The sequence below is a fragment of the Urocampus carinirostris genome, chromosome 16 (assembly GCF_059441175.1).
Source record: "Urocampus carinirostris isolate Australia breed hairy pipefish chromosome 16, RoL_Ucar_1.0, whole genome shotgun sequence".
Classification (NCBI taxonomy): Eukaryota; Metazoa; Chordata; class Actinopteri; order Syngnathiformes; family Syngnathidae; genus Urocampus; species Urocampus carinirostris.
This window is the reverse complement of record NC_142364.1, coordinates 996,850-1,024,372: the sequence shown is the minus strand read 5'-3', so window position 1 is coordinate 1,024,372 and position 27,523 is coordinate 996,850. Positions and strand designations below refer to the sequence as shown.

Sequence of the window (27,523 nt, the reverse complement as noted above, 5' to 3'; positions counted from 1 at the left end):
CCCTTACAGGAATTCTGTTATTAGAAATACGTCAGATGCATTCCACACAGCCTAACTTTCTAATGTACCTTGAATAAAAACAGTCAGTGAATATTTTTATTGAACTGAAGACTTGTACTGTAGTCAATCGTATAAAATCCTTTATTGTCAAATGTATAAAATCCTTTACTTGACTCCATTCACTAAATGAATCCATACATTGCATACAAGACAACGACTTATTCAAGAATGTTCTACTCGGTTTTTGCTCAAGTTAGACTTTAAAGAGGAACTCAGACAAGAGTTTTAACTTTTTAGTCAATGATTTGGAAGTCTGGTGTAATAATCAACTTGAGTTAAATTGTTACTTGGATACATTTTCCCTCTAGGTTAGTAGGATTACTCCACCATGCAAGGGCTTTGGGCCAGTGCGAAGAAACAAAGAAATCTATAACAAATAGCTGCATTAGTACATCTACCAAAAGTCCTACTCGTATGTCTGCATGTGAGTTGCCAAACTTTCATACTTGTTGGGAATTATCAAAATGTACCGTTTACCAAATTGTTCGAATTAGTTATCTGACTCCATTAACCTCTTATTGGCCCACGTCTCCCCGCCAGATGGCGTCTCGGCTCCTCCCATGGGCGTGCCAAGTGGTTGTTTGTGCCCAAAGATCTCACAACATGCGCCTTGATGTCTCGTTGCAAATCCACGAGTCCTGTTATCAAAATTTCCTAGACAAAATATTATGTTTTTCGAAAAGCCTGCCCTTTCATTGAACCACAGCCCAGTCAGTGAATCTCTTTATTGCATTAAACTTGTAGTCAATCGTATAAAATCCTTTACAATCAAATGTATAAAATCCTTTATTGTTAACCGTCTATGTGTCAAAAAATTCACAGTCATTTGTTTTGCTTATGTCCGGAGCCGTGGCCCCAAAACGGTGACATTTTTACAGTTTTGTTAGTCCTTCCCTGGATAACCAAAGCTTTAGTATAAGACCCCAAGAAAATCTACCATATTTACTGTTTTGGTGCCTAGAACTATGTGACGTTTCCAGGACAACAAAACAAACTGAGCTAGAACCCTGCTGAAGACATGGAGTGTTTTGCCGCCATCTTTGGGGGGTGTTACAGTATTACAGCTGGCTTTGGAATGTAGGACTGGTCTCCAGTCTGTTGGAGAGTCCTCAATGAACCTGAGCGAGGTATGTTTAGATGCTGCCAGTCGAAAACCAGAAGAAAAGAACCTTCACCCTTCCCTTTGAGGTCAAAATTGGAACCCCCTCAAACCCGGGACGTCTTAACTCCAGCCCGCCATGAAGTTGTTTTCCCTTTGGCTCTACAGAACAGAGTCTCCTGAGCTTTGATCCGCCTGATTTGAGTCGGTCTGCAGGACCGCCTGATGGACGGTATGGAAGAGCAGTCGGCTCTTGTCTCTGCTCCCCTTCCCGAATAGCGCCCCCTTCTGGAAGTCATCCACAAGGGAGGTGTTACAGCAGGCGAAGACCACTTTCACGCCGATCTCGCCAAACTCCTTGAGCAGCCCACTGAAGGTGGAGACCCCGGCGGAGTCTACGAAAGGCATGGCGGAGCAGTCCAGAACGATGGTGTGGAAGTCCAGCTCTCTTTGGGCGAGCGCCACCACGACGTCTCCGTTGTTGGCGTCCCCGTTGGTCGGCGCTCGCTTCTCGGACAACTTTTTGGCCTTTTTCTCCGCCTTTTTCCGGCGGGTCATCTCCAAGAACGGCGTCACTCCGACGGCGTTGTAAAGAGATTTGAGGAAGGCTTCCTTGTTGGCGTAGTAGAGAGGAGCCTGAAAGCGGAAGACTCGCACTCGGCTCGGCGGGACCAGGTTTTGGTACTCCTCCGCGTCCTCGTAAAGATCCGAGTCACCGGCACGACCCAGGAGAGAGACCTGGTATCAAAAGGTTGGATTAGGTTTTTACTGATTACACTCCCCTTTCAACTCTATAAAACTGTAGATTGTACAATCTGAGGAGATAATTTCTTCCTCATGCCATGAGGCTCTTTAATTCCACCCGGGGGAGTAAAAGCCCACATTAAACCCCACCCCCACATTTGCATATTACCCTATTTTTATGACAGCGCTATTCAAATACTCTATATCAACACGTTATATTGGGTATTTTTGTATTCTATTTTTTTTATATTATTATTTTAATTTTCAACACAAGGATACTGCTGGAAGTGTGAATTTCCCTACGGGGATGGATAAGGTATCCTTCAAGGCACCTATCTATCTAGACATCTATCCAGACATCTATCAATCCAAACATCTATCTAGACATCTATCTAGACATCTATCTAGACATCTATCCAGACATCTATCTAGATATCTATCTATCTAGACATCCATCTATCTAGACATCTATCTAGACATCTTTCTAGGCATCCATCTAGGCATCCATCTAGACATCTATCTAGACATCTATCTAGACACCTGGACATTTATCTAGACATATAGACATCTACCTGGGCATCTATCAAGACATCTTTCTAGACATCTATCTAGACATCTATCTATCTAGACATCTATCTATCTTGCTTGGTGCTTGGTCTGTTTACATGAGGACATTGACTTGAGCAGCGCTTGACTTCCCTGGTACAATAGAACCCCAAGATACAGCGAGTTCACTTTTTCACTTCAAGGTGAGATGTTTTTGGCCCCTCTAGGATATTTAACCAACTATACGGGGTCAACAAAACGTTGCGGTGTTTGTTGGTATGATCCCTGAGATGCTAGTCTGCTTTTGGTTTATGTCATATAAAATATTAGCTTGCTGTTGGTCGGCGTCACAACATCATAAAAATACAGAAAGGCTGTCGCGAAACTACTTCCCACAATGCCTATTTGTCTCTTTATTCAATTCAGAATCTATTATGTGTCGTATATGCTGCTCGTTGCCGTAAAATACTGTATTTTTATTCTGTATTCTATATGGGTCTTAAGATGCTAAATGAAGAAGCAAGAATATGATTATCATGGAAACAAAGCTTGCTATTATCAAGGAATACAAAGAGGGCACATTAATCTAGCCATAACACAGAAGCTCTATGTAGGAAAGGGCAAAGCCGACTTGACTTCCTCAGAAGGCTGGCCTCCTTCAAAATCTGCAAAAAGCTCCTGAAAATATTCTATGAGACAGTTGTGGCAAGCGCCCTCTTCTATGCGACAGCGTGTCGGGGAGGCAGCGTCAAGAAGAAGGATGCCTCTCGTCCCAATAAACTGGCTAGGAAAGCGAGCTCTGTTGTGGGCAAAGAGCTGGACGGCCTAACAACAGTAGCTGAGAGACGGGCACTGGAAAAGCTGCGGTCAATCACGGACAATCCATCGCATCCACTACACAGCATTATCTCCAGACAGAAGAGCAGTTTCAGCGACAGACTGCTGTCACTGTCTTGTACTACGGACAGACTGAAGAGATCTTTTCTTCCTCATGCCATGAGGCTCTTTAACTCTACCCGGCAGAGTAAAAGCCCACAGTAAACCACACCCCCTACATTGCATATTACCGAATTGTATTGCAATATGTATTCTGTGTAGCACTATTTAGTTATTCTATATAACACGCTACAGTGGGCATTTGCACGTCACACTGGGTATTTGTATATTGTATTCTTTTTGCTTTATTATTGTATTGTTCTCAGCGAAGGGATGCTGCTGGAAATGTGAATTTCCCAAAGCGGATGAATAAAGTATCTATCTATCTATAAGTAATCAAAGATTGGGACAATTCTTCAAGATGAAGAGGCTTTTAAAGTAAGGAAATCTACTAAGGGCATGGCAATACTTGCTGTGGTTAGCACGTGTGTGGCACAGTTCTAAGGTCATGAGATCGAACCTCCTGTGTGGAGTTTGCATGTTGTCCCTGTGCTTCCTCCAGGCACTCCGGTTTCCTCCCACATTCCAAAAACATGCATGTCAGGTTAATTGGCCGGTCCAAATTGTCCCTAGGGGTAAATGTGAGTGAGTTGTTTGGCTCTGTCTCCCTGCAACTGGTTGGCAACGAGTTCAGGGTGTCCCCTGCCCACTGCCTGAAGATAGCTGGGATGGGCTCCAGCACCCCCCGCGACCCAACTGTGGATAAACGGTGCAGATAATGGATGGATGGAGTACCATGCCTTTGGAGCTAATTAGGGTTCTATCACTCGCTATCCGGCTTTTTTTCATGTCGCAATCCCCACCTCATAATAGATTTATGTTATATCACGGAGGTCTACAGTATACTTCAACAAAGTACCGTCACTCATGTAACCCTTGTCCTAACATCTGTTTTGCTTCCCAAAAGGGTGATACCATTTCTGGTTGAAGTGTACCGCTAACTATTTTATAGTATCTTCTATGCTTGGTCTTGGAGACTCCCACTCGAGTGACCCAATGCCACGAGAAGAAGAACCATCACCAACCTTCGGGTTCTGGGTCTTATAGATGACGCAGATCATGGAGAAGGTAATGCCAACGAGAAGGCCCAGCTCCACGCTGATCAGCGCCGTGGCCGACATGGTAACCAGCCAGACGATAGCGTCGTTCCGGCTCGCTCTCCACTTCGCCGGGACGTCTTTGAACTTCCTTAGCGCCCCGCGAAGGCTGACAATGATGATGCAGGCGAGGACGCACTTTTGGAGAGCGTGGAAGAAAGGCGCAAAGAAGAGCAAGACCAGGAGAATGACAAAAGCGCTGATCAGACTTGAAACCTGATGGAGTATAAAAACACACACATGAGACTTCTTATCCTAGAATCCGGGATGACACTCTGATATCCGTGTCTTGGATTGGACTTCACCTGCGTCTGACAGCCGGTAGAGTCCTTCACCATGGTTTTGGCCAAAGCTGCACTCGTGGTAAAGCAATGGAAGAAGGACGGAATGATGTTACAGCAGCCAATGGCGAACATCTCTTGGTTGGGACGAACCGTGTAGCCGTTTTTCTTGGCAAACATTTCCGACAGTGACACTGTAAAGGCAAAGCTAGGAGACGGAAGGAAATAGTCTTTACTTCAGCAGTTTGTTGAAAAATCTCATTTTTCTTATTCAGCATGTTGTATTTTTTTGTATTTATTTATTCAGCCGGTATAAACCATAAGCATGATATATACAAGAAATCATTTGACACGCCAACACTCAATAATGATAAAATGATAGATTTAAAAGAATAAAAAGAATAGAGTAAAAAAGATATTGTAGTGTATAATACAAGGTAATTATATAGAATAGTTTAAAAAGAAAGAGTATGGAAATAACAAGACTAGAGTAGAATAGGTCGGAGGAACGCCGTTGGCATAATAATACTTTACATAATAACCTAAATCAATTCCCATTGAACATACGGATAGCGGAAGGGTAAAAACTCTCTTTAAGACGTGAAGTATTGCTCGCAATGGAGCGAAGACGGCGACCTGACGGCAGGTCATCAAGGTACCTGCGAGCAGGGTGACTGGGATCGTCTATAATTTTTAGTGTCCGTTTTCTAGTTCGATCGATGTAGATAATTAGCAGGGACGGAAGGCCAGTACCTATTATTTTCTCTGCCGTCTTCACTACTGATTCCATCTTAGACAATTCTTTCTGATTGACGCGACCAAACCAAACTGTGATTGACCTCGTTAAAACGGATTCAATGATAGCACGATAAAAATTGACTAGAATGGATTGACGGACTCCGAATGATTTGAGTTGACGAAGGAAGTAGAGCCTTTGTCTTGCTGACTTTAGAATATCAGTAGCATTGACAGTCCATGTGAGGTCAGCTGACAAGTAAGTACCCAGAAACTTGAATGAATGGACCAGTTCCACCTCACTACCATTAATTGACAGTGGCACATTCGGGGGAGGCTTAGTACGGAAATCTGTAATCATCTCCTTAATTTTACCTACATTCAATAACAGATTACTCTCATGACACCAGGAGGAAAGTGAATCAATTTCTGCTCGGTATTCAGTTTCGTCTCCATTTGAAATAAAGCCAGTAACCGTGGTGTCGTCATGTTGTGTTGGGTAGCAAGTCGGTAGGTTTATCAAAATAAAGGCTGGAAAGATCAATTGAAGGTTTTTATAATTCACAGACAATGGCTGTAGACAGTTCACACGTGCAAAGACTACCATCATTCTTATACTGAGGGCGGTCCATAAACTTATAAATCCATGATGTATTTGCTACAAAGTGAAAAAAATGTTTTGAATAGTGCACTCTCCTCTTAAAAACAGCCCTTATCACCCTTGGGGAGATTTATTGCTCAAGCTGTTCAACATCAGACGGAGGGTAGTAATTGTATCATGTAGACAGGGATAAGCATTGGAGTTTGCTTGATATGATCTTCTACTTAAGCGCTAGCATTCAGGTAAGTGTGTGTTCACACACCCAGTTTATAATTGGTTCCCCTCCAAGTATTATAGACCAAGAAGAGATCCACAGGTTCGAGAGTGTTCTCCATCGGGCACCCGATCCTGTGGAATGCTCTTCCCCCTAAGATTTGATCTGCAACTTCAGTGGAACTGCTTAAATCTAGGCTTACAACACACTTCTATTCCATAGCATATGAATAACCTACATTTTATGTTGACAATATTCATCCATCCATCTATCCTCTATCTTCCACTTATCCAGGGTTGGGTCGCGGGTGCAGCAGCCTTAAAAGGGAAGCCCAGACGTCCCTATCCACAGCCACCTCCTCTAGCTCATCTGACGGGATCCCGAAGGCGTTCCCAAGCCAGCCGAGAGACATAGTGTCTCCAGCGTGCCCTGGGTCACCCCCGGGGCCTCCTGCCGGTGGGACATGCCCGGAACACCTCCCGAGGGAGGCGTCCAGGAGGCATCCTTATCAGATGCCCGAGCCACCTCAACTGGCTCTACACAGAGTCCCTCTCAGGTGACTGAGCTTCTCACCTTATCTCTAAGGAAAAACCCAGACACCCTGCGGAGGACACTCATTTCGGCCACTTGTATCCGGGATCGTGTTCTTTCGGTCATAACCCAAAGTTCATGACCATAGGTGAGGGTAGGAACGTAGATCGACCGGTAGATCGAGAGCTTTGCCTTTCGGCTCAGCTCCCTCTTCACCACGACGGACCGGTACAGGGTACGAATGACGGCAGACCCTGCACCAACCCGTCTGTCGTTTTGACAATATCTGTGTATTATTTGTTATTGCAACATCCATTGCAGCCTGGTCTTCCTGGAAGGGGTCCCTTTTCAAGGTCTCTTCATTTTCCTCATGGTGAGGTTTTTGAGTTTTTTTCTTGCCCTCAGGTAAGTTTTAGATCAGGGGATGGTGTCATAATAGTCTGTAGTTTGCAATAGTCTGTGGTCTGTGCAGCCCTTTGAGACTCTTTCTGATTAAGGGCGTGACACATAAACCTGACATGACTAGACTTGACTTTACCTGGCTGTGTCTGAATTGTTTGTAATCAAAAAGCCAAGGAGGATCAGGACTTGTTCTGTCTGTCTTTGACTGTTTTGTTCAAAGAAGTAAGGTGATACACCTGATAGTGGGGCCTAAGGCCACTTCTGGCTACAAACAAAAAGACAACTGAAGTTAGATAATTACGACTAGATAAAGAAGTTAAAAATGAAGTAATTATACAATTTATAGGGTACAATTGACCCTAAGGACCTACACGTAGCAATGACAACATCAACATTTTGAAAATTACCTAATAACAGCTAATGGAACGGCATCCAGCGCTACTCTTGGCATGAGACTAAAGCTGGGCACTTGAGGAGGGATGAAGCCGGTGGGAATGTGACCTGAAACGCTGGTGCCGTAATCTCGGTTCAGATTCCCAAAGTGGCTGGCCAGCGTGGCTCCGGCAACTACCACCAGCTCTGTCGGCAGCGGGATCTTTAACCGATCCTTGTAGCGTTCCTGGATCTCTTTCCCTGCCACTGTAGAACACCCCCAAAACACCCAAAGATCAGATAAAATGGATGGAATGCCCTGATTTCTGGTTTATATTTACCTAGTACGGTGATACAGATGGCACTGGTGATAAGGTCGCATATATTGGTCTTGTGAATGTTGGCAAAAATGTTGAACCAGGTGACCACAACGGTGCCGTAGCCCTGGTGGCGAGGGATCTTCAGACCCAATAGGTATTTAGCTTGGACCGTCAGGATAGTAAAGGAGGCCCCGGTGGCGAAACCGTCCAACATGGGAGCCGAAAGGTAGACCGAGACGATGCCCAGTCGGAAAACCGCCATCAGGACCTGCGGGGGAGTATCGTCACACCCGCTTCGAAGGTTTGTTTGAAAGTTATTTTACCTGGTAAACACCAGCCAGGAATGTCAGGGCAGCAGCAATGCTAATGGCGTAGCACTCTTTCCCACATGGGAGACCCATTAGCTCCACGTAGTGACTTTGTCCCATGGTTTGGTTGATGCTAACGGAATCGTTGACGTCTGGAGAGTCTTCGTTGAGGTCGAATCCAGCAAGGAACACTTCTCTGTCTACCACCTGGAGAGAAGTTTTGTCTGTTACAGATGGATTAGAAATAGTTTTCCTTTTGGACGGAAGTCCTTTGCTACAGGGGTGTGGTGATGGTCTGTATGTTGAGTTGAGTCTTTAAGATACCTGTCTATTGGTTGGGCTTCGTTTCGTTTGTGTTGTAGCATTGTGAAAATACTGACATGTTACTGGCTTAACCACCTCCCACTATGCCTTTCTTGTCATACAACCTAAAATTATCAAATACTTTGCAAATTGGCGATATAATCTGTATTTTATGCGCTGTATACATTTACTATGTTCCAAAGTTTGCAGTGATGCTAAAGGTAGAAGCTAAGACATGATAACCATGGAAACTAAGCATGCATTTAGCGGAATATATGAAGAAGGCAAACACATTTCTAATTTATGTTCAGGACTTTCATGAAAAATAAAGAGGAGGGTCATCTAAGGGCATGACAATCCACACAAGTGGAAGGTTGAAAATCAGCTTTCATTTTCATCCATTATCTTAGCATCCACCCACTTACTCCACGCTACCAGCTCAAGTCACGTCACACAGAAGGCAGGAGGAATTCAAATTCCTTCACGTGTATTTTTTATAATCTAATCGAATTATATTAATGTATATCACACATAGTATTTACTCTATATCTTTTTGTTATTTTCTTATATACTATTAAAAAAACTGGAAAGATATGGCATCAGGGGCGTGGCTTTGCAATGAAATGAAATGATCTGAAATGATCGGCATTTATATAGCGCTTTTCAAGTCAATGACTTCCCAAAGTGCTCCACATTTCCCAATAGCAGCCTTGCAGCCATGTAAGGCGCTAACCTGCTTATTGGGGGTATTAGGGGTTCAGTGTCTTACCCAAGGACACTTCGACATGTAACACGGACGAGCTGGGATTTGAACTGGGATCCCTAGATCTCAAGACGAGCGCTCTACCTCCTGAGCTACTGCCACAGTTATTTGACGGGGAGGAAGCAATATGTAAAAATGGGAGAGTTGTCATCTGAATACTTGGACATCTGTTGTGGAGTACCACAGGGTTCTATCCTGGGTCCAACGTTATTTAATTTATATATTAACGATATTTTTAATGTTTCAAAACTATTGAAAATAGTAATAATGGAAGACGACACTAACATTTTCTATTCAAATGATAACTACGGTATATTGTTTTAGTAACCTGTATTAATCGTGAATTAATTAACCTAGAAGTATGGATGGATATAAATAAATTATCTTTAGATTTAAATAAAAACAAAGAAATATTGTTTAGTAATCGCAAGGCAAATCAAGATTTAGAAGTAAAAAGGGATGGTGCTGCAATTAAGCTGGAAAACACACATCAGGCACATACAAACTAAAGTGTCTAAAAGCATTTCAATAATGAATAAAGCCAAATTCATTTTAAACTATCATGGATTGTATTTATGATATTGTTTTCTAGTTCTTCCATACTTAACATATTGTGCAGAAGTCTGGGGCAATCATGACAAAAGTTCACTCCAGCCCCTTTTTATCCTCCAAAAACGGGCAATTAGAATCATACACAGGGTAGGATATCGAGATCATACTCATATTTTGTTCCTGCAGTCCAAATGATTAAAATTGGATGATTTAGTAAAAAAAAATGTCTTCGCAACTGCTATTTAGGGTCAACAAAAACATAGTACCAGAAAACATCCATAAATCATTCATTCGGAAAGAAGGAAATTATAATTTATTGGGCTGTAGTGAATTCATAATCCCAAAGGTGAGAACCACCAGGAAAAGCATGTGTGTGTCTGTGTGTGGAGTCAAACTTCGGAACAATTTACAAGACGAGATCAGACAATGTCCAACTATTCACTTCTTCAAATTTGAGTCCAAAAGAAACATTACTGGCGGAATACAGAGATGAGGAGGGTGGGTATGAGTGGTGCGGGAGATTGGGAATAGTGCGTCTAGTTAACTTTGCTATTGTTGCTATCCTTATATCATAACTGTTATTATTAATATCATAACAATTGTTGTTATATCATTGGTGTATTTGGTGGGGAAGATGAAGGGGTAGTACTGTACTTTGAAATGTGTCCTTTTATAGACTTGTGCAGCTCACCTGTCCAACCATGAGACTCATCAAGCTAAATATTCCGACGGAGACGTGTCTGGATGTTCCCATCAGGAAGTAGATGATGTTGGCATAAAAGGACGTGTACAGTCCGTAGATGGGTTCGACTCCGGCGAGCAGGCAGTAAGCGATGGCCTGCGGCACCAAAATGATCCCCACGATCAAACCGGACATGGCGTCCCCCCACACGTACTCCTTCAATTTGTACTTGGGCAACCAACGAAGGACGGGGAAAAACCCGGAGAAGGTGGAGCGGGCTCGGGCACCGGTGCAGGTCAAACTCCGTCTCAGCTTGGACTTGAGGAGCGAAACGGCGGACTGCGATTGGTGAGACCTGCGCACCAAGAGAGACGGCGGTGGAGCCGAGGAGCTTTCCTGAAGGTAGCCGAGATCCTCCATGTCTCAAATCAGGAGATGAACAGGAGGACTGTGGGCAGGATGGTGTCGGGGTCGGCGCTCCTCCTTGGAAAGCAACAGAAGGAACAATTTAGGAAGAAAGAGACATTGTTTAACGCATTCGTGACACTCATGCTGGGAGAACAGTACAGAGAATCATCAACACAGCCCAGGAAATCATTGGCAGCCCTCTGCCCAGTTTGGAGAACATTGCTGGCTTTAATGCTGGAAAGAACCTTACAGATAGTCATCAACACAGCCCAGAAAATCGATTGCTGTTCAGTCCGGAGGACATCGCTCAGTCTTTTAATGAGAATCTTCAACACAGACCAGAAAATCATGAACTGCACTCCGCCCAGTCTGGAGGGCGTTTCTGGCTCTGACGCTGGAAGAACCTTACAGATAGTCAACACAGCCTACAAAATCTTTGTCCACACTCCCCCCAGTCTGGCGGACATTGCTGGCTTTAATGCTGGGAAAAACCATACAGGGAGTCATTAACACAGCCTAGAAAATTGATTGCTGTTCACTTCTCAGTCTGGAGGACATTGCTCAATCTTCTAATGAGAGTATCTTACAGAGAGTCTTCAACACAGACCGAAACATCATCGACTGCTCACTGCCCAGTCTGGAGTCTGTTTCTGGCACTGACGCTGGAAAAACCTTACAGATAGTCCTTAACATAGCCCAGAAAATTGATTGCTGTTCATGTCTCAGTCTGGAGGACATCGCTCAATCTTCTAATGAGAGTATCTTACAGAGAGTCTTCAACACAGACCAGAAAATCATCAACTGCACTATGCCCAGTCTGGAGGGCGTTTCTGCCTCTGACGCTGGAAGAACCTTAACGAGAGTCATTAACAAAGCCGAGAAAATCGATTGCTGTTCATGTCTCAGTCCGGAGGACATCGTTCAATCTTCTAATGAGGGAATCTTACAGAGAGTCTTCAACACAGACCAGAAAATCATCAACTGCACTCTGCCCAGTCTGGAGGGCATTTTTGGCTCTGACGCTGGAAGAACCTTACAGAGAGTCATTAACACAGCCCAGAAAATCGATTGCTGTTCATGTCTCAGTCTGGAGGACATCGCTCATTCTTCTAATGAGAGAATCTTCAACACAGACCAGAAAATCATTGACTGCTCTCTGCCCAGTCTGGAGGGCGTTTCTGGCTCTGACGCTGGAAGAACCTTAACGAGAGTCATTAACACAGCCCAGAAAATCGATTGCTGTTCATGTCTCAGTCTGGAGAACATTGCTCAATCTTCTAATGAGAGAATCTTCAACACAGACCAGAAAATCATCGACTGCTCTCTGCCCAGTCTGGAGGGCATTTCTGTCTCTGACGCTGGAAGAACCTTAACGAGAGTCATTAACACAGCCCAGAAAATCAATTGCTGTTCATGTCTCAGTCTGGAGGACATCGCTCAATCTTCTAATGAGAGAATCTTCAACACAGACCAGCAAATCATCGACTGCTCTCTGCCCAGTCTGGAGGGCGTTTCTGGCTCTGACGCTGGAAGAACCTTACAAGTAGTCATCAACACATATCCCAGAAAATCATTAGCTACACTCCCCCCAGTCTGGAGGACATTGCCAGCTCTTGTACCCTTAGAAGACACAATAACATTATCAAAGACTCCTTCTGTATTCTGTTCTGCTCTGTTCTATTCTTGTTTCCCATCTTTTAGGATTGGAAAAATGATCAACCCACGTGTGCTGCGCCTACCTCCAAAATGGCTAGACACAGCTCGGGATTCAGTTTGTCCATTCACGAAATACAGCAAAGCAAGGGGTGGTCTAAAGTCCAAAAGGTTCCAGGTCTAGGTGAGAATGAGCGGCCTGTTTAGAATGGGCTTCTGTCAAACCAGCTCACAGTGGAAGTCTACTGAAGTTTTTATTTGCTTAGCTTTTTTGTTTTCCGGATGGCCCGTTCAATATAAGAGTCCTATCTTATCTCTAGCTCCTGTTTTGGCTAACCCAGATATCAAAATGATCACGTGAAGGAATAAAAGCCTTTGCTTTTAATTAGCTACCTAAAACCATAGACATGCACTATATATGGACGGATACAACTGTTGGATTTTAAAAGTGAAATGTCCAAGAGAAATTCAAGTCAAGTCAAGTCAAATTTATTTATATAGCCCTTAATCACAAAAATGTCTCAAAGGACTGCACAGGATTACAGTTACAAAATTACACAATTACCTCATCTTAAACCAGCAAACCAGCATGCGGGCAAGGAAAAACTCAAAAACCTCAGTGTGGGGAGAAAAGAGAAACCTTGAGAAAGGACCTCACATGTGGTAATCCCCCTTCCAGGATTGAACAGGGTGAATTACAATTAGCATTACTGTATTCAGAATAGTAAACACTAGGTAAAATGTTGAAAATGTCCGGAAAGAGCATGACATCAACGACGACGCCAGCTGGTAAATGCAGGGGTTGACATGCTGCAGGTCAGACCCCGGTCCGTTGACCCATCCCAGATCATCCTTCTCCTTCGTATCAGCCAGGCAGGCCTCAGAAAAAGACAGGACAAAACAGAATACAAGGTGGGCATCAATCATATGCTTTGGAATAGAAGTGTGTCTTAAGCCTCAATTTAAAAACTTCCGTTGAGGTTGCAGATCTTATCTCCAGAGGCAGGGCGTTCCACAACACCGGGGCCCGGATGGAGAACGCTCTCGAGCCCGCAGACTTCTTGGCTCTCGGAGTCACAAGTAGACCGGCATTTTCCGAGCGCAGACTCCGTGCAGGAACATAGGGGGAAATCAAATCGGAGAGATAAGAGGGTGCAAGCCCATGCAAACATTTATATGTTAATAAGAGAACCTTAAAGTCACATCTTAAGTGGACTGGGAGCCAGTGCAAGTTGGCCAATACAGGTGTAATATGCTCAAACTTTTTAGTCTTAGTCAAAAGTCTAGCTGCCGCATTCTGAACCAGCTGCAAACTTTTAATGCTAGACATCGGGAGACCAGAAAGCAATACATTACAGTAATCAAGCCGAGAAGTAATAAACGCATGAATTAAAATCTCTGCATCTGATTGGGACAGCATTGAACGAATCTTCGCAATATTACGGAGGTGGTAGAAAGCTATTCTAGTAATATTTTTCACATGTAACTGAAACGACAGGTTAGGATCAAATATAACACCTAGATTTTTGACCGAGTCACTATGGGTGATATTACATTTGTCTAGGTTCAGGGTAATGTTTGAAAACAAATGACGACAGTGAGCTGGACCAATAATCAACATTTCAGTTTTTTCTGGGTTAAGGCGTAAAAAATTATTTGACATCCATCTTTGAATCTCAGTAAGGCAATCCTCCAGATTTCTAAAACTTAAATGTCCAGTTTTTTCCAGTGGCACATACAGTTGAGTGTCATCTGCATAGCAATGGAAACTAATATTATACTTGCGGATAATGTCACCAAGCGGGATCATATAAATACTAAAAAGAAGGGGGCCAAGTACAGAGCCTTGAGGAACACCACAAGGGACATTAGATTGTTTAGAGGTCATATTGCCATAGTTAACACATTGCATCCTGTCTGACAGGTAGGACCTAAACCACGAGAGTACAGTTCCTGAGATACCAATGCGTTCTAGACGAATCAATAATATGTTGTGGTCGACCGTATCAAAAGCAGCGCTGAGATCCAGCAGCAGTAACATTGATGAGGCACCAGAATCTATTGTTAAAAGGAGATCATTGGTTACTTTTGCAAGGGCTGTCTCAGTAGAATGATTTGCTCTAAATGCTGACTGGACAGTTTCAAAAAGGTTATTTTCTGACATGAAGTCATTTAGCTGCTGTGCAACGACCTTTTCAAGTAATTTCGCAAGAAATGGCAGATTTGACACTGGCCTATAATTACCTAGGCTTTCTGGGTCAAGGTTAGGTCGCTTAAGCGTGGGTTTAATGACGGCAGACTTGAAGGCTACAGGAACAATACCCGAGGATAGCGATATATTAATAATATTTAAAACTGATGGTCCTAAGATCTCAAACAGATCCTTCACCAGTGAAGCTGGAAACGGATCAAGCAGGCACGTAGTTTGTTTGGCCCTACTGACCATCTGTGTTAGATTATCAAGGGACAATTCATTGAAACTGGAGAATGTTTCTAAACAACCGCTGACACAGTCCATACCTAGCACCTCCACATCTTTGATATAGGAGGAGGAAACAGAGCGTTCTTTTAAAATTTCAAAATCAAAATTATATTATATTTCATGTTGACAATATCTGTGTATCATTTGCCCTCATGTAGGTTTTAGAAATTCAATCATTTCAAAATCAACCTTTACACATAAGTATTGCCTGCACGTACCGTCAAAGCCAAATATTTTGTCTTCTTCTGAACAAAACAAATCAGGACCGCCGAGAGAGCGACCGGAGTGGGTTAGAACGAAGTTCACGCTCCCTTGTCAACCCGATTGGAGTATAATTTACCGACTCGGTTACGTCACTTCAGTGACCCTGAGTAACCGACGACATTTTCTTCCTGATTGACATTTTCAGGCTTTGAGTAATGGCCGGAATGCCAGAAGTGGTCTTATCTTGTGCATTGTTTGTCTCTTGAGCTGGTACAAAACGCTGCAGCCAGACTTTCAACTAAGACAAGAAAGTTTGATCACGTGACCCTGATTTGAGCTAACCTGCATTGGCTCCCTGTTAGCTTAAGATGTGATTTGAAGGTTCTGTTGGTGTTATACCTCATATCTTTCAGATTGAATTTCCCCCTATGTTCCGGTCCAGAGCCTTCGCTCTGAAAACGCTGGTCTACCAGCGATCCCAAGAGCCAAGAAGAGATCCTCAGGTTCGAGGGCGTTCTCCATTCGGGCCCCGGTGCTGTGGAATGCTCTTCCCCCTGAGATTCGATCTGCAACCTCAGTGGAACTGTTTAAATCTAAGCTTAAAACACACTTCTATTCTATAGTTTATGAGTGACCTATATTTCATGTTGACAATATCTGTGTATCATTTGCCCTCATGTAGGTTTTAGATCAGGGGATGGCGTAATAATAGTCTGTGGTTTGCAATAATCTGTGGTCTGTGCAGCCCTTTGAGACTCTGTGAATAAGGTCCAAACAAATAAACATGACTTGACTTGAGGTTTTTGAGTTTTTTCTTGCCCTACTGTAGGTTTTAGATCAGGGGATGGTGTCATAATAGTCTGTGGTTTGCAATAATCTGTGGTGTGTGCAACCCTTTGAGACTCTTTGTGATTAAGGGTCAAACAAATAAACATGACTTGACTTGAGGTTTTTGAGTTTTTCCTTGCCCTAATGTAGGTTTTAGATCAGGGGATGGCGTCATAATAGTCTGTAGTTTGCAATAATCTGTGGTCTGTGCAGCCCTTTGAGACTCTTTGTGATTAAGGGCCAAACAAATAAACATGACTTGACTTGACTTGAGGTTTTTGAGTTTTATTTGCCCTAATGTAGGTTTTAGATCAGGGGATGTTGTCATTATAGTCTGTGGTTTGCAATAATATGTGGTCTGCGCAGCCCTTTGAGACTCTTTGTGATTAAGGGCCAAACAAATAAACATGACTTGACTTGAGGTTTTTGAGTCTTTCCTTGCCCTAATGTAGGTTTTAGATCAGGGGATGGCGTAATATTAGTCCGTGGTTTGCAATAATCTGTGGTCTGTGCAGCCTTTTGAGACTCTTTGTGATTAAGGGCCAAACAAATAAACATGACTTGAGGTTTTTGAGTTTTTCCTTGACCTCATGTAGGTTTTAGATCAGGTGATGGTGTCATAATAGTCTGTATTTTGCAATCTTTTGTGGTCTGTGCAGCCCTGTGAGACTCTTTGTGATTAAGGGCCAAACAAATAAACATGACTTGAGGTTTTTGATTTTTTCCTTGCCCTAATGTAGGTTTTAGATCAGGGGATGGCGTAATATTAGTCCGTGGTTTGCAATAATCTGTGGTCTGTGCAGCCCTTTAAAACTCTTTGTGATTATTTAATGAAACAAATAAACATGACTTGACTTTCAAAGCTCGGATCATGAAGGTATGTCTCAGGAGCTGTAAAACACTGATCAACTGTCTTTGATCACCCTCATTACAATAGTGCGTGGCGGTGTGTTTCAAAGTTTTTAAAGGCCGATAGGCCACCGTGTTAGTCCTCGGTCATAAACCACCGTCGTGTCGGTCTCTCTTTGCTATCTAACAAAAACAACGTTAAAAACTTCTAAATGAATTAGGGTTCGCTTTCCAAAAGCTTTTGATAAACGTCCAAGCACGGGCGGAGATTCCCTGATGATCTTTTGTGTTCTGAGATTAATGATCACGTCACAGACTAAAACAAAGAGCCGCCTCTGTTTCTCCCGCAATCAATACGTCCCGCTTTACATCATGTGCTCCAAAGAAGCCGCGTGGCGCTCGTTTTTTTTTCTTTTTTGGGGGAAGCTCCTCATGTGAGGTTTTCACCGACCTTTTTTTGAAGCTGAGATTGATTTTTTTTGTGACTGATTAGAGCAAACCTCTATCAGTTTGTGCATTTCTTAAATAACAGTGTATCGAATTGTCTTTGTTATTAAAGGCGATGAGATTGGACATGGCATTCCAGGGTAAACATTAAAAAGATTTAAAGGGGAAAAAAGGCGAAAAGATTTACAATGTAGTGTTTAGAGACTGGCCTAATTCGGTGGTTTTCAACCAGTGTGCTGGGGCACAGTTGAGTGCCATGAGAGCTTGTCTAGTGTGCCGCAGGAAACTGCAAAAAAAAAGCCATGGTTTAGTATATTTCACTTCTTCCAGTGATCAGTAGTAACCTATATCACTAGTTTTTTTTATGTTTGTATATTGTTAATGAGGTAATTCAGTACATTCCTAAAATCTGTGTAAAGAAGGAGCTATTTGGATTCCATTGCAAAAAAAAAGAAATATATTCTACGAAGTAAAAATCTTGCACATCATTTTGCTGGTTTTAATCATTATTCTATGCCCCAAATATAGAATTTAGTAAGAAATATAAAGGCAGATCCATCCACCCATCCATTATCTGCACCGCTTATCCTCAGTAGGGTCGCGGGGGCGCCGGAGCCCATCCCAGCTATCTTCGGGCAGTGGGCAGGGGACACAGAGACAGACAACACGCTCGCTCATTCGCACCTCGGGACAATTTGGACCGGCCAATTTAGCTGACATGCATGTTTTTGGAATGTGGGAGGAAACCGCAGTCGGAGGAAACGGGGAGAACATGCAAACTCCGCACAGGAGGTTCGATCTCATGACGTCAGAACTGTGCCGCAACCACTGCGCCACCGTGCTGCCCTAAAGGCAGATCCTTTTTGCTCAATTTAATTGCATGCAGGTGCCTGACAAAAAACACAAAAATTCGAGTAAAACCTGAAAAACGGGTTAAAAATATAGTCAAATGAAATATTACAGCCAAAATAAACACAAAAACGTTGGGTAACACTGACCTTAGTTATCATAATAGTGCCACAAAAAAGAATAATGGATTGTAACAGCAGTGCAATGAAAAGAAGCCCAATATTGCTGAGCAACAACAACAAAAATCCCCAAACATGTCACAAAGTATATAATTTTCCACCATCTTGTGCAATCACATTTTGCAGCAGCAACAAGAAAAACAAAACAAGTCAAAAGATATATGCTTTTGCAGTTTTGTGCTCTTGTTTAGGGTGGTGATGGCCCTAGGGAAATAGCTCTTATTGTGTTATTACTATGTTATTACCATTTTATTACCATTATTAGATGTTGTCATGATTACTGTTGCGAGGCATCTGAGTCTGTTCCTTTTGCGCCAACTGCCTCGGACGCTGATTGGCTGCTTGTCGCTATTTAAACCCCCGTCTTCCTGTCATCCTTTGTCAGTCCGTCTGCCAACCCCAGCTCCTGCTAGGCAAGCTTTTTCGACCCTGACTTTTCTCCTGTTCTGATTCCCGTTTGATTCTCGGCTCCGACCCTTTTTCTGAACTCCATTCCGTTTTTGCTCCACCGTCCCGGCCATCGATCCGTTTATTCCCCGCTCTCGACACTGCCTGCGCTCCGAGCAATCTGCTACTTGTGACCGACAATCACCGGATCGTGGATGCCAGCCATTGTTTGGAGAACAAAGCCCTGATGATGTGGAAACGCTTGGTGTTGTTTTGAGTTTCTTCAGACATCGAGGAGACGAGGTGGAGCCCACGTGGGGAGTCTCTGGCCCGCCCCATGGGAGGAGCCGACACGCCAGCTCGGGAGAAAGGCGTGGGCAGAGGAAGAACCTCAGGAGATCGGAGGACGAGGGGGACAATCGAGAGAAAAGGCTCGACGAAGACTAATTCGGCTAATTCGATGGAATTCACTTAGTTTATTATTTAAGAAATTAAATCTGCCCCTGGGGGGAAAATGTCTGCTATTCTTGCCTATCTTCTCCCAGAAAGAAACGAGCATGCATTGTTAGGAGAATGAAGTTTGTGTTCGGTTAATGGCGTCAGATAACTAATTGGAACTATTTGGTAAACGATACATTTTCAATAGTTTATTTCCTAACAACCTCTAAAATATCTGTCTTGTAGAACTACTGAGTTATTTACCTGGACTAATTATGGCTTTTTAGCTCCAATTTTTGTTTATAGTATTAGTAAATCTTTTACCGAAAGACAATGATTTTGGTCAAGTCGTGTACCTGATTTATCGCCCGCGTGCCACAATCCATTACCGTATCATTAACACAGTCATAGAGTTTCTGTAGATAATGAATAAACCGTTACAGGTTGAGCATTTTTCCAGGTTGCTCAATTTTAAAAGATATTGTGACAATATTTATAAAACATTAAAAGATAAATAAACCAAAATAAGCTTTTCCAATCCTACTCACCTAGAACAAGTCGATCCCCCTAGTGTGACTTCTCGAGACGTCCGCAAACCATAGAGAACTGGGACCAAACCCTCTGAGCAAACATTTTTTACTGGTTGGAGTGTTTTATGATGGGCGGGGCTTATCCTCATTTGCATAAGGTTTTCCATTCGTACAGGATGTTAACATAGTCAATTTTTGACTGATTCCCAGTCGACCGTGTTTGCAACTAACAGACACATTGATTACATGGAAGTTAGCGTGTTTGGTCTCAAACTTTTCAAGGTGAAAGTACATGAAAGCCCTTGAACCCAAGATAAAAACGAAAAAAATAGGAATACATAACATTGAAAATATAAATGTAAAGATTTTTTTCAAAAAAGTTATTAATCTTTGTTCTGACATAACTTAAGGTGGTACAATGGAGTTAGCGGGTGGATGCGGGGAGGGGGGAGGCGACAGTGTATTCAAAGTTAAACTGATTTGGAAACTTGTGAGGATTCTAATGCTTTCATGAGATTTCTTTGCTTTAATCTCCTCCTTATTTTGAATATTTGTCCCGATCGCCGATTGGTTACAGCCATGCAACTTAGCGAGTGTAGCAACTCGTGTGCTTTCTTTATATTTCTGGCTAATTGCAAGCTTCTTTTCCATTGTTATCATGTTTATTCTTCTCCCTTTAGTATCACTGCAAGCATTGTGACCCATACTCGATAAATACTGTACAAACTAACAGTATAGAATAGCCGAGTGTCTTGAAAGGGACACTGTAAAATATTTGACCACTAGATGTCACTGTATTGTGTCGTGCAACGGAAAACAAGTGTTACAGAGTTTAAGGAAGAATACAACCTACGGGGGGCAGCATGGCGGCGCAGTGGTTAGCGCTTGTGCGGCACAGTTCATGTCATGGGAACCTCCTGCGTGGGTTCAAATCCAGCTCCAGACTTCCTGTGCGGAGTTTGTATGTTCTCCCCGTGCTTGCGTGGGTTTCCTCCCACGTTCCAAAAACATGCATTTCAGGTGAATTGGCCGGTCCAAATTGTCCCTAGGTGCGAATGAGCGAGTGAGTTGTCTGTCCCCGTGTGCCCTGCAATTGGCTGGCAACCGGTTCAGGGTGTCCCCTGCCCACTGCCTGGAGATGGCTGGGATGGGCTCCAGCCCCCCCGCGACCCTAATGAGGATAAGCGGTACGGCTAATGAGATGAGACAACCTACGGGGACTCAAATACAACTTTCTTGACTACAAGTATTTAAAAAATGCACGTTAATTATACAAATCAATATTATTAGGTGATTTTTTTTTTTTTCAATCACAGGTTTTTTTACCACCAGGAGAAACAAATTTACACAAAGTGTCAGGACCAGAACGGAGACAGGACCCACTTGCGTACGTTTCTCTTAGTTTTATTGGGAAGAAGGGAAAAGATTGTACACACGATCCAGTGCTCTGAACGCGGAAGTGGTATTTCCGTGGCGGGCGATGTCGGGAGCGGAAAAAAACAGGTCAGTAGCCGGGACAGGGGAGCAAAAACGTGGTCGATATCAGAAAATGGGTCGAAGCCGAGAAACAGACGGGAGCCAAAACAGGAGAAACAGGCGCCAACTGCCTCAGACCCTGATTGGCTTCCTGTCCCTATTTAAACCCACTCCTATTTGTCCCCTTTTGTCGGTCCGTCTGCGAACCTCAGCTAACACTAGGCAAGCCTTTTTCGACCCTGACTCCCACCTGTCCCGATTTTTGCTCCCGGCTGTCCCCTGGCTTTGACCCGTTTTTGATTCTGACCACGTCTATGCTCCCGTTCCGCTTTTGGACCTCTTTTGGTCCCCGACCACGTCTTCTTTACTGTTCTGGCTTACGACCCCGACCACATTTTAGCTCTCCTGTCCCGGCTACCGACCCGTTTTTCCATCCTTGACACCGCCATCGCTCGCTACGGAAGATCCACTTCCGTGTTCTGATCACAATCCGAGTACGAGAGCGCCTTGCTTCCCGCGCCTAGCGAACGCGCAGCCCTTTCTCTTTCCTTTGATAAACCGTAACACAATTGGGTTCTGTTTCCGTTCTGGTCCTGACACCTAAGACCCTAGTGGTTAAAGGATCCAACCAACCAACCCACCATTGCATGGTCTATAGAGTCAGACCGTCAAGAAACATGACAATGGCCACAATTTCAAGCATTCTCAAGCACTTCACCCAAAATGTAAGCATATTTCTTACCTTGAAAACACAATGCATTAAAATTCCAGTGATTTCAAGCACCCGTACAAACCCTGGACCATGATCATAACGTTTAGGCGGCCCATCTTTGTCATCTCCATCACACTTGAGTAGCAGGAAGTGATCACAGTTCACGAATCCCATTACCACCTGGGTCGTCAGGGCACTACTTCTTGTGGTGTGTCTTGGGCAAGTACAGCCTGGTGGTATTTGATTGGGATTTGCTCCCCCGCATGAAACCGTACTGGTTTCCATACCAGGAGCAGGAGAAGGCCGGTATCGGCACCAATCCTATTCATCATCGCATCGTGACAGGAAGTGACAAGAACCCTATGTTCTCACTCACCCTCAGAGGAACCGGGCAGGCACGTGGAGAACATTCCGTCTTCTCCTCCGTTTCATCTCACAGGAGGCGCTTCCGGTTTCTCAGCGCAAAGCATGATGGGAGGTGGCCCCCTCTCCATCTGCCGTCTGAAGCCCAGCGAGAGGGGGAGGGCGGACAAAGAGGACGGTTGCCATGGCGACAGCCTTTTTAGGCTCCTTCCTCAATGTTTAAAGTCTGGCTTTCAGGGTTCGTACGGGTGCTTGAAATCCTTGAAAATGCTTGGATTTTATTGTAGGATTGAAAAGTGCTTGAATTTGGGGTGAAGTGCTTGTAAAAGCTTGATATTGTCGCCAGGTTTCTTAAAAATGACGCCGACGCTGCTATTTGGCGGCTTCGCTTTGCCGTTGCATTTCCTCTTCCCTCATGATTGACGGCAGCTGGCATTAGCTTGTATGGTGTCACAGTTGCCATGGCGCCCAACTAGCCCTGCCCGTGTGGCGCCAGCTGCGGCTCGTTGACTGATTGGCTTTCCGTCTATTTAGGCTCAGTGCTCTCATTTTTCCCTTGTCAGTCGGTCAACGAACCTCTGCCCCGCAAGACGTGGGTTTCGACTCTGTCCTGTTCCTGTAGGTATTTCCTCTCCGGTATTGTTCCTTTTTATTTTGTCCTGTTTCATTTTGGTTTCAAGTTTTGTTTCCATCTATTTTTGTCCTGTTTATTATTTTCTCCAGTTTTCGTTCCAGTCTAGTTTCTCCTGTTTATTTTCGATATCCTGATTCATTGTTTATCCTGTCGGTCCCGTCCTGTCCGGTATCGACCCCATCTGTCCGATATCAGCTCAGCCAATTGGAATCGATCGGTCTCTGGCTTCCTGTCTTTCCACGCCGGACCCATTTCCCGTAAAATAAAAGTCTTGTGTCTGAACGTCACGCGTTTGGGTCCTGATCCTGTTCTGAAGCGGCATCGTCCACTATGCTTCATGACCGAGAGTTCGGGTGCATGCAACACCTAAACAGGGCATTATGAAATGTGTAATAGTGCAAGGTCTATGCATCTATGTGCTAATAATTCCTCAAGGGGGCACCAGCCTGCAAAAGTTTGGAAACCATTGGTCTAGGGCAGTAGTTTCAAACATGCGGCCCTGGGGACAGTTGCGGCCCGCGGGGTGATCGTTTGATGCCATAATAATAAAGTTGAAGGGAGAGTTGTAGTGCCTCCTAGTGGTAGAAAAAAATCTCTTATTAAAAAGAACAGTAATGGTTTTAAAAAGAATCTAATATACGCAACCTATGATATAAACTTACATTCTTTTTAAATTCTTGTTTTTCAAGAAATTTGCATTGATTTTACATGACATGAGCTAATTGTCAGACGTCTTGCTACTCTGGGTTTTTGCTTGTGAGACGGGGGTCCTGTATCTAAATTGTTTAAAATTGTATTTTAGATTAATTTATAGCACTCTAGGGTCAATATTTTGAAGTTATTCTGATTTGTTTTGACTATAAATTTGTTCAGTGTTTAAAAGCTAAAACGGTTTCGTATTTTTTTATTTGTTTTGTAGGTGTGCAAATATTGAGAGAGAGAGAGAGAGAGAGAGAGTAAAACAGATGGAAGGAAGTAAAGAAGGAGGAAGAAAGAGAAAATGAAAAAATACTAAAAAATGAAGAGAGAGAGAGAATAGAGAGAAAATGATTTGAGAGGGAGAGAGAGAGAATAGAGAGAAAAGGATTTGAGAGAGAGAGAGAGAGAAAATAGAGAGAAAAGGATTTGAGAGAGAATAGAGAGAAAAGGATTTGAGAGAGAGAGAAACAAGGATTTGAGAGAGAGAGAGAGAAACAAGGATTTGAGAGAGAGAGAGAGAATAGAGAGAAACAAGGATTTGAGAGAGGGAGAGAGAATAGAGAGAAACAAGGATTTGAGAGAGAGAGAGAGAGAAAATAGAGAGAAAAGGATTTGAGAGAGAATAGAGAGAAAAGGATTTGAGAGAGAGAGAAACAAGGATTTGAGAGAGAGAGAGAGAAACAAGGATTTGAGAGAGAGAGAGAGAAACAAGGATTTGAGAGAGAGAGAGAGAAACAAGGATTTGAGAGAGGGAGAGAGAATAGAGAGAAACAAGGATTTGAGAGAGAGAGAGAGAATAGAGAGAAACAAGGATTTGAGAGAGAGAGAGAGAATAGAGAGAAACAAGGATTTGAGAGAGAGAGAGAGAGAGAGAGAGAGAATAGAGAGAAACAAGGATTTGAGAGAGAGAGAATAGAGAGAAACAGGGATTTGAGAGAGAGACAGAGAGAGAGAGAGAGAGAGGGAGAATAGAGAGAAACAAGGATTTGAGAGAGAGAGAGAGAGAGAGAGAATAGAGAGAAACAAGGATTTGAGAGAGAGAGAGAGAGAGAATAGAGAGAAACAAGGATTTGAGAGAGAGAGAGAATAGAGAGAAACAAGGATTTGAGAGAGAGACAGAGAGAGAGAGAGAGAGAGAGAGAGAGAATAGAGAGAAACAAGGATTTGAGAGAGAGAGAGAGAGAGAGAGAGAGAGAGAATAGAGAGAAACAAGGATTTGAGAGAGAGAGAGAGATAAATAAGAGAGAAAGAGAGAGAGAAATAAGAGAAACAGAGAGAGAGAAATAAAAGAGAGAGACAGAAAGAGAAAAAGAGAGAGACAGAAACAGAGAAAGAGAGAGGGGGAGAGAAAGAGAGACTCTTGATTTTGGACTTCAGGAGACAGGAGAGTAGTAAACAATGCCCAACTGAGTTCAAAGAGCCTTCATTATATTTTTCAACGCACCTATCTGCTTTCATCTTACTTTTATCATCTGTGTTCCGGCCACAGGGCGCATTAGGCTAGAGGAAAGGTGGCGAAGATTGGGGGGAACGACAGCGATTTCCCGCGCATGCTCATGGTTTTCTTTTATTCTACGATGAAAATGTTGAAAGTAGGATGAGGACTGTTTCAAATACAGTCCAAATGTCAAAACAAAAGCTTGACAGAGGCTGCAATCATCATTTCAGCCAGAAGATGGCGGCACCAAGTAGAATTGTTTTAAGTGACAACCGCCTTTGAACAAACAAACCACAAATTTACTTATTTCAATTGAGTTTTATTGTTAAATATCACACACTGTCCCTTTAATTCAGAACTTTTCGGGGGGTATCTTCTTCACCTTTGCCACAGTTGATAAAGAAACCGGAATGCCGAGGCGGTTAATGAGTAGAAGATGTTGAGGAAAGAGTTGAAAAGGATAAGCGGGGCTAATCGGGGGTCAAACCCGAGATTCGTGATGCGTGAAGCAAAATCTTGGGAGGTAACTTATCTTAGAGTGACATACGCATGTTTTGAGTTATAAGAAATTAGAATAAAGTGTCTGCCATAAAAGTCTATTTAAGCTCAGTGCTCTCGCTCTTCCTTTGTCAGCCCGGCAACGAACCTCTGCCCCGCAAGACGTGGGTTCTGACACGGTCCTGTTTTCCTGTTGGTATTTCTAGTCCGGTATTGTTCCCGTTTATTTTCTCCTTTCTGATATCGGTTTCCAGTTCCGTTCCCGTCTATTTTTGTCCTGTTTGTTATTCTCTCCAGTTTTCGTTCTCATCTAGTTTGTCCTGTTTAATTTTGATATCCCGTTTCATTATCAATCCTGCCTGATACCTTGCAAAAATCTCCAGTATCGGGTATCATTCCCGTCTATCTTGTCCTGTTTGATATCGGTCTCCAGTCTCGGGTAACGTTCCCGTCTATCTCGTCCTGCATGATATCGGACTCCAGTCTCCAGTGTCTGGTATCGATCCCGTCTGTCTCGTCCTGTCTGATATCTATCTCCAGTCTCCTGTATCTGATATCAATCCTGTCTGTCCCATCCTGTCCGGTATCGACCCCGTCCGTCCGATATCTGCTCGGGCAATTGGAATCGATCTCGGTCTCTGACTTTTCGGTCTTTCCACGCCAGACCGCTGCCTATCGTGCATGACTCCCCATTTCCCGTAAAATAAAAGCTTGTGTGAGAAACGTCACGCGTTTGGGTCCTAAACCTGTTCCGGTTCATGACAGTTTTGGGGTTGATTTTAAAAATACATTTTTAAAAATCCGGGCAGCACGGCAGCGCAGTGGTTAGCGCTTGTGCGGCACAGTTCATGTCATGGGAACCTGTTGTGGGTTCAAATCCAGCCCCAGACTTCTTGTGCGGAGTTTGTATGTTCTCCCCGTGCTTGCGTGGGTTTCCTCCGGGCACTCCGGTTTCCTCCCACGTTCCAAAAAAAAACATGCATTTCAGGTGAACTGGCCAGTCCAAATTGTCCCTAGGTGTGACTGGGCGAGTGAGTTGTCTGTCCCTGTGTGCCCTGCCATTGGCTGGCAACCAGTTCAGGGTGTCCCCTGGCCCCTGCCCACTGCCTGGAGATGGCTGGGATAGGCTCCAGCCCCCTGCGACCCTAATGAGGATAAGCGGTATGGCTAATGAGATGAGATGAGATTTTAAAAAATCCACGAGGTTGCCTAATGTTTTTAGGGGAAGGAAATGGGTAAATATAATTTCAAAAAATCTATTACCTGGGTCAAATTGATCTTATTTATGTATTTATTTATATCATTATGTTTTATATATATGTTGTATTTTTTCCACATTCTTATTAATAGCTATTTTTTTTTACTATGTTCTTATTTATTTTTTCTATTTTTTCTTGATCCAGCTATTTTTTTATTTATTCGTATTTTTAATATAATGATTTCTTTAGTTTATTCACTTATTCTTATTTATTTGTATTCATCTATTCTTTATGATATATTTATATAGTAGTCTTATTATTTTGATTTATTTTTTATATCCGTTTTTAATTCGTTCTTATTTGCTCTTATGCATTTATTCTTATTTGTTTTATTCTTGAATATTTATAGTTGATATATTCTTTTTGATGATTTGTTTTCTATAATTGTGTTTTCATGACTGTTTTTATCGTATTCTTTTTTGTTTTTGTTCATTTACATATTCTTATTTGTTTGTATGTATTTACACATTCTTATTTATGTGTTATTGTTTTTTATGTATTTATTTTATATTTCTGCGTATATTTTTTTTCTTTACTTTTAGCGAGAGGTGCCGAAAGAGCCTGTTCTCTAAAAAGAGACGGATAATCCAGTACTGTTCCATGGTGTGCTGCCCCCTAGCGGCCAATTCTTAGATGTGGCCATA

General features: G+C 43.1%; 2 protein-coding genes across 2 annotated transcripts in view; one reads left to right on the top strand and one right to left on the bottom strand.

Moving 5' to 3' along the window:
• Positions 1–13,069, top strand: part of LOC148349938 (progestin and adipoQ receptor family member 3-like) — a 29,854-nt gene extending 16,785 nt beyond the window's left edge. The window contains exon 7 of the mRNA XM_088355352.1: positions 12,656–13,069. Coding sequence (XP_088211478.1) covers positions 12,656–12,669 — 14 coding nt within the window. The 3' untranslated portion in view covers positions 12,670–13,069. The remainder of the gene's footprint in view (positions 1–12,655) is intronic.
• Positions 771–22,446, bottom strand: slc26a1 (solute carrier family 26 member 1). Its single transcript, XM_088355353.1, has 8 exons — positions 22,365–22,446; positions 10,556–11,029; positions 8,262–8,453; positions 7,960–8,206; positions 7,654–7,885; positions 4,788–4,971; positions 4,411–4,698; positions 771–1,897 (listed from the first exon to the last, which is right to left on the bottom strand). Exons 2-8 carry the CDS (start codon positions 10,964–10,966, stop codon positions 1,322–1,324), a joined length of 2,130 nt encoding a protein of 709 aa, XP_088211479.1. The 5' UTR covers positions 10,967–11,029; positions 22,365–22,446; the 3' UTR covers positions 771–1,321.
• Between the last annotated feature and the right edge of the window lie 5,077 nt (positions 22,447–27,523).

What these genes read in the sequence shown, in the direction of transcription:
- slc26a1 (XM_088355353.1), bottom strand. Translation starts at nt 10,966, where the DNA reads ATGGAGGATCTCGGCTACCTTCAGGAAAGCTCCTCGGCTCCACCGCCG. An exon ending in TCCTGGCTGGTGTTTACCAG is followed by an intron (nt 8,207 to 8,261) that starts GTAAAATAACTT and finishes ACTCCCCCGCAG; the next exon opens with GTCCTGATGGCGGTTTTCCG. An exon ending in CATCTGTATCACCGTACTAG is followed by an intron (nt 7,886 to 7,959) that starts GTAAATATAAAC and finishes GGTGTTCTACAG; the next exon opens with TGGCAGGGAAAGAGATCCAG.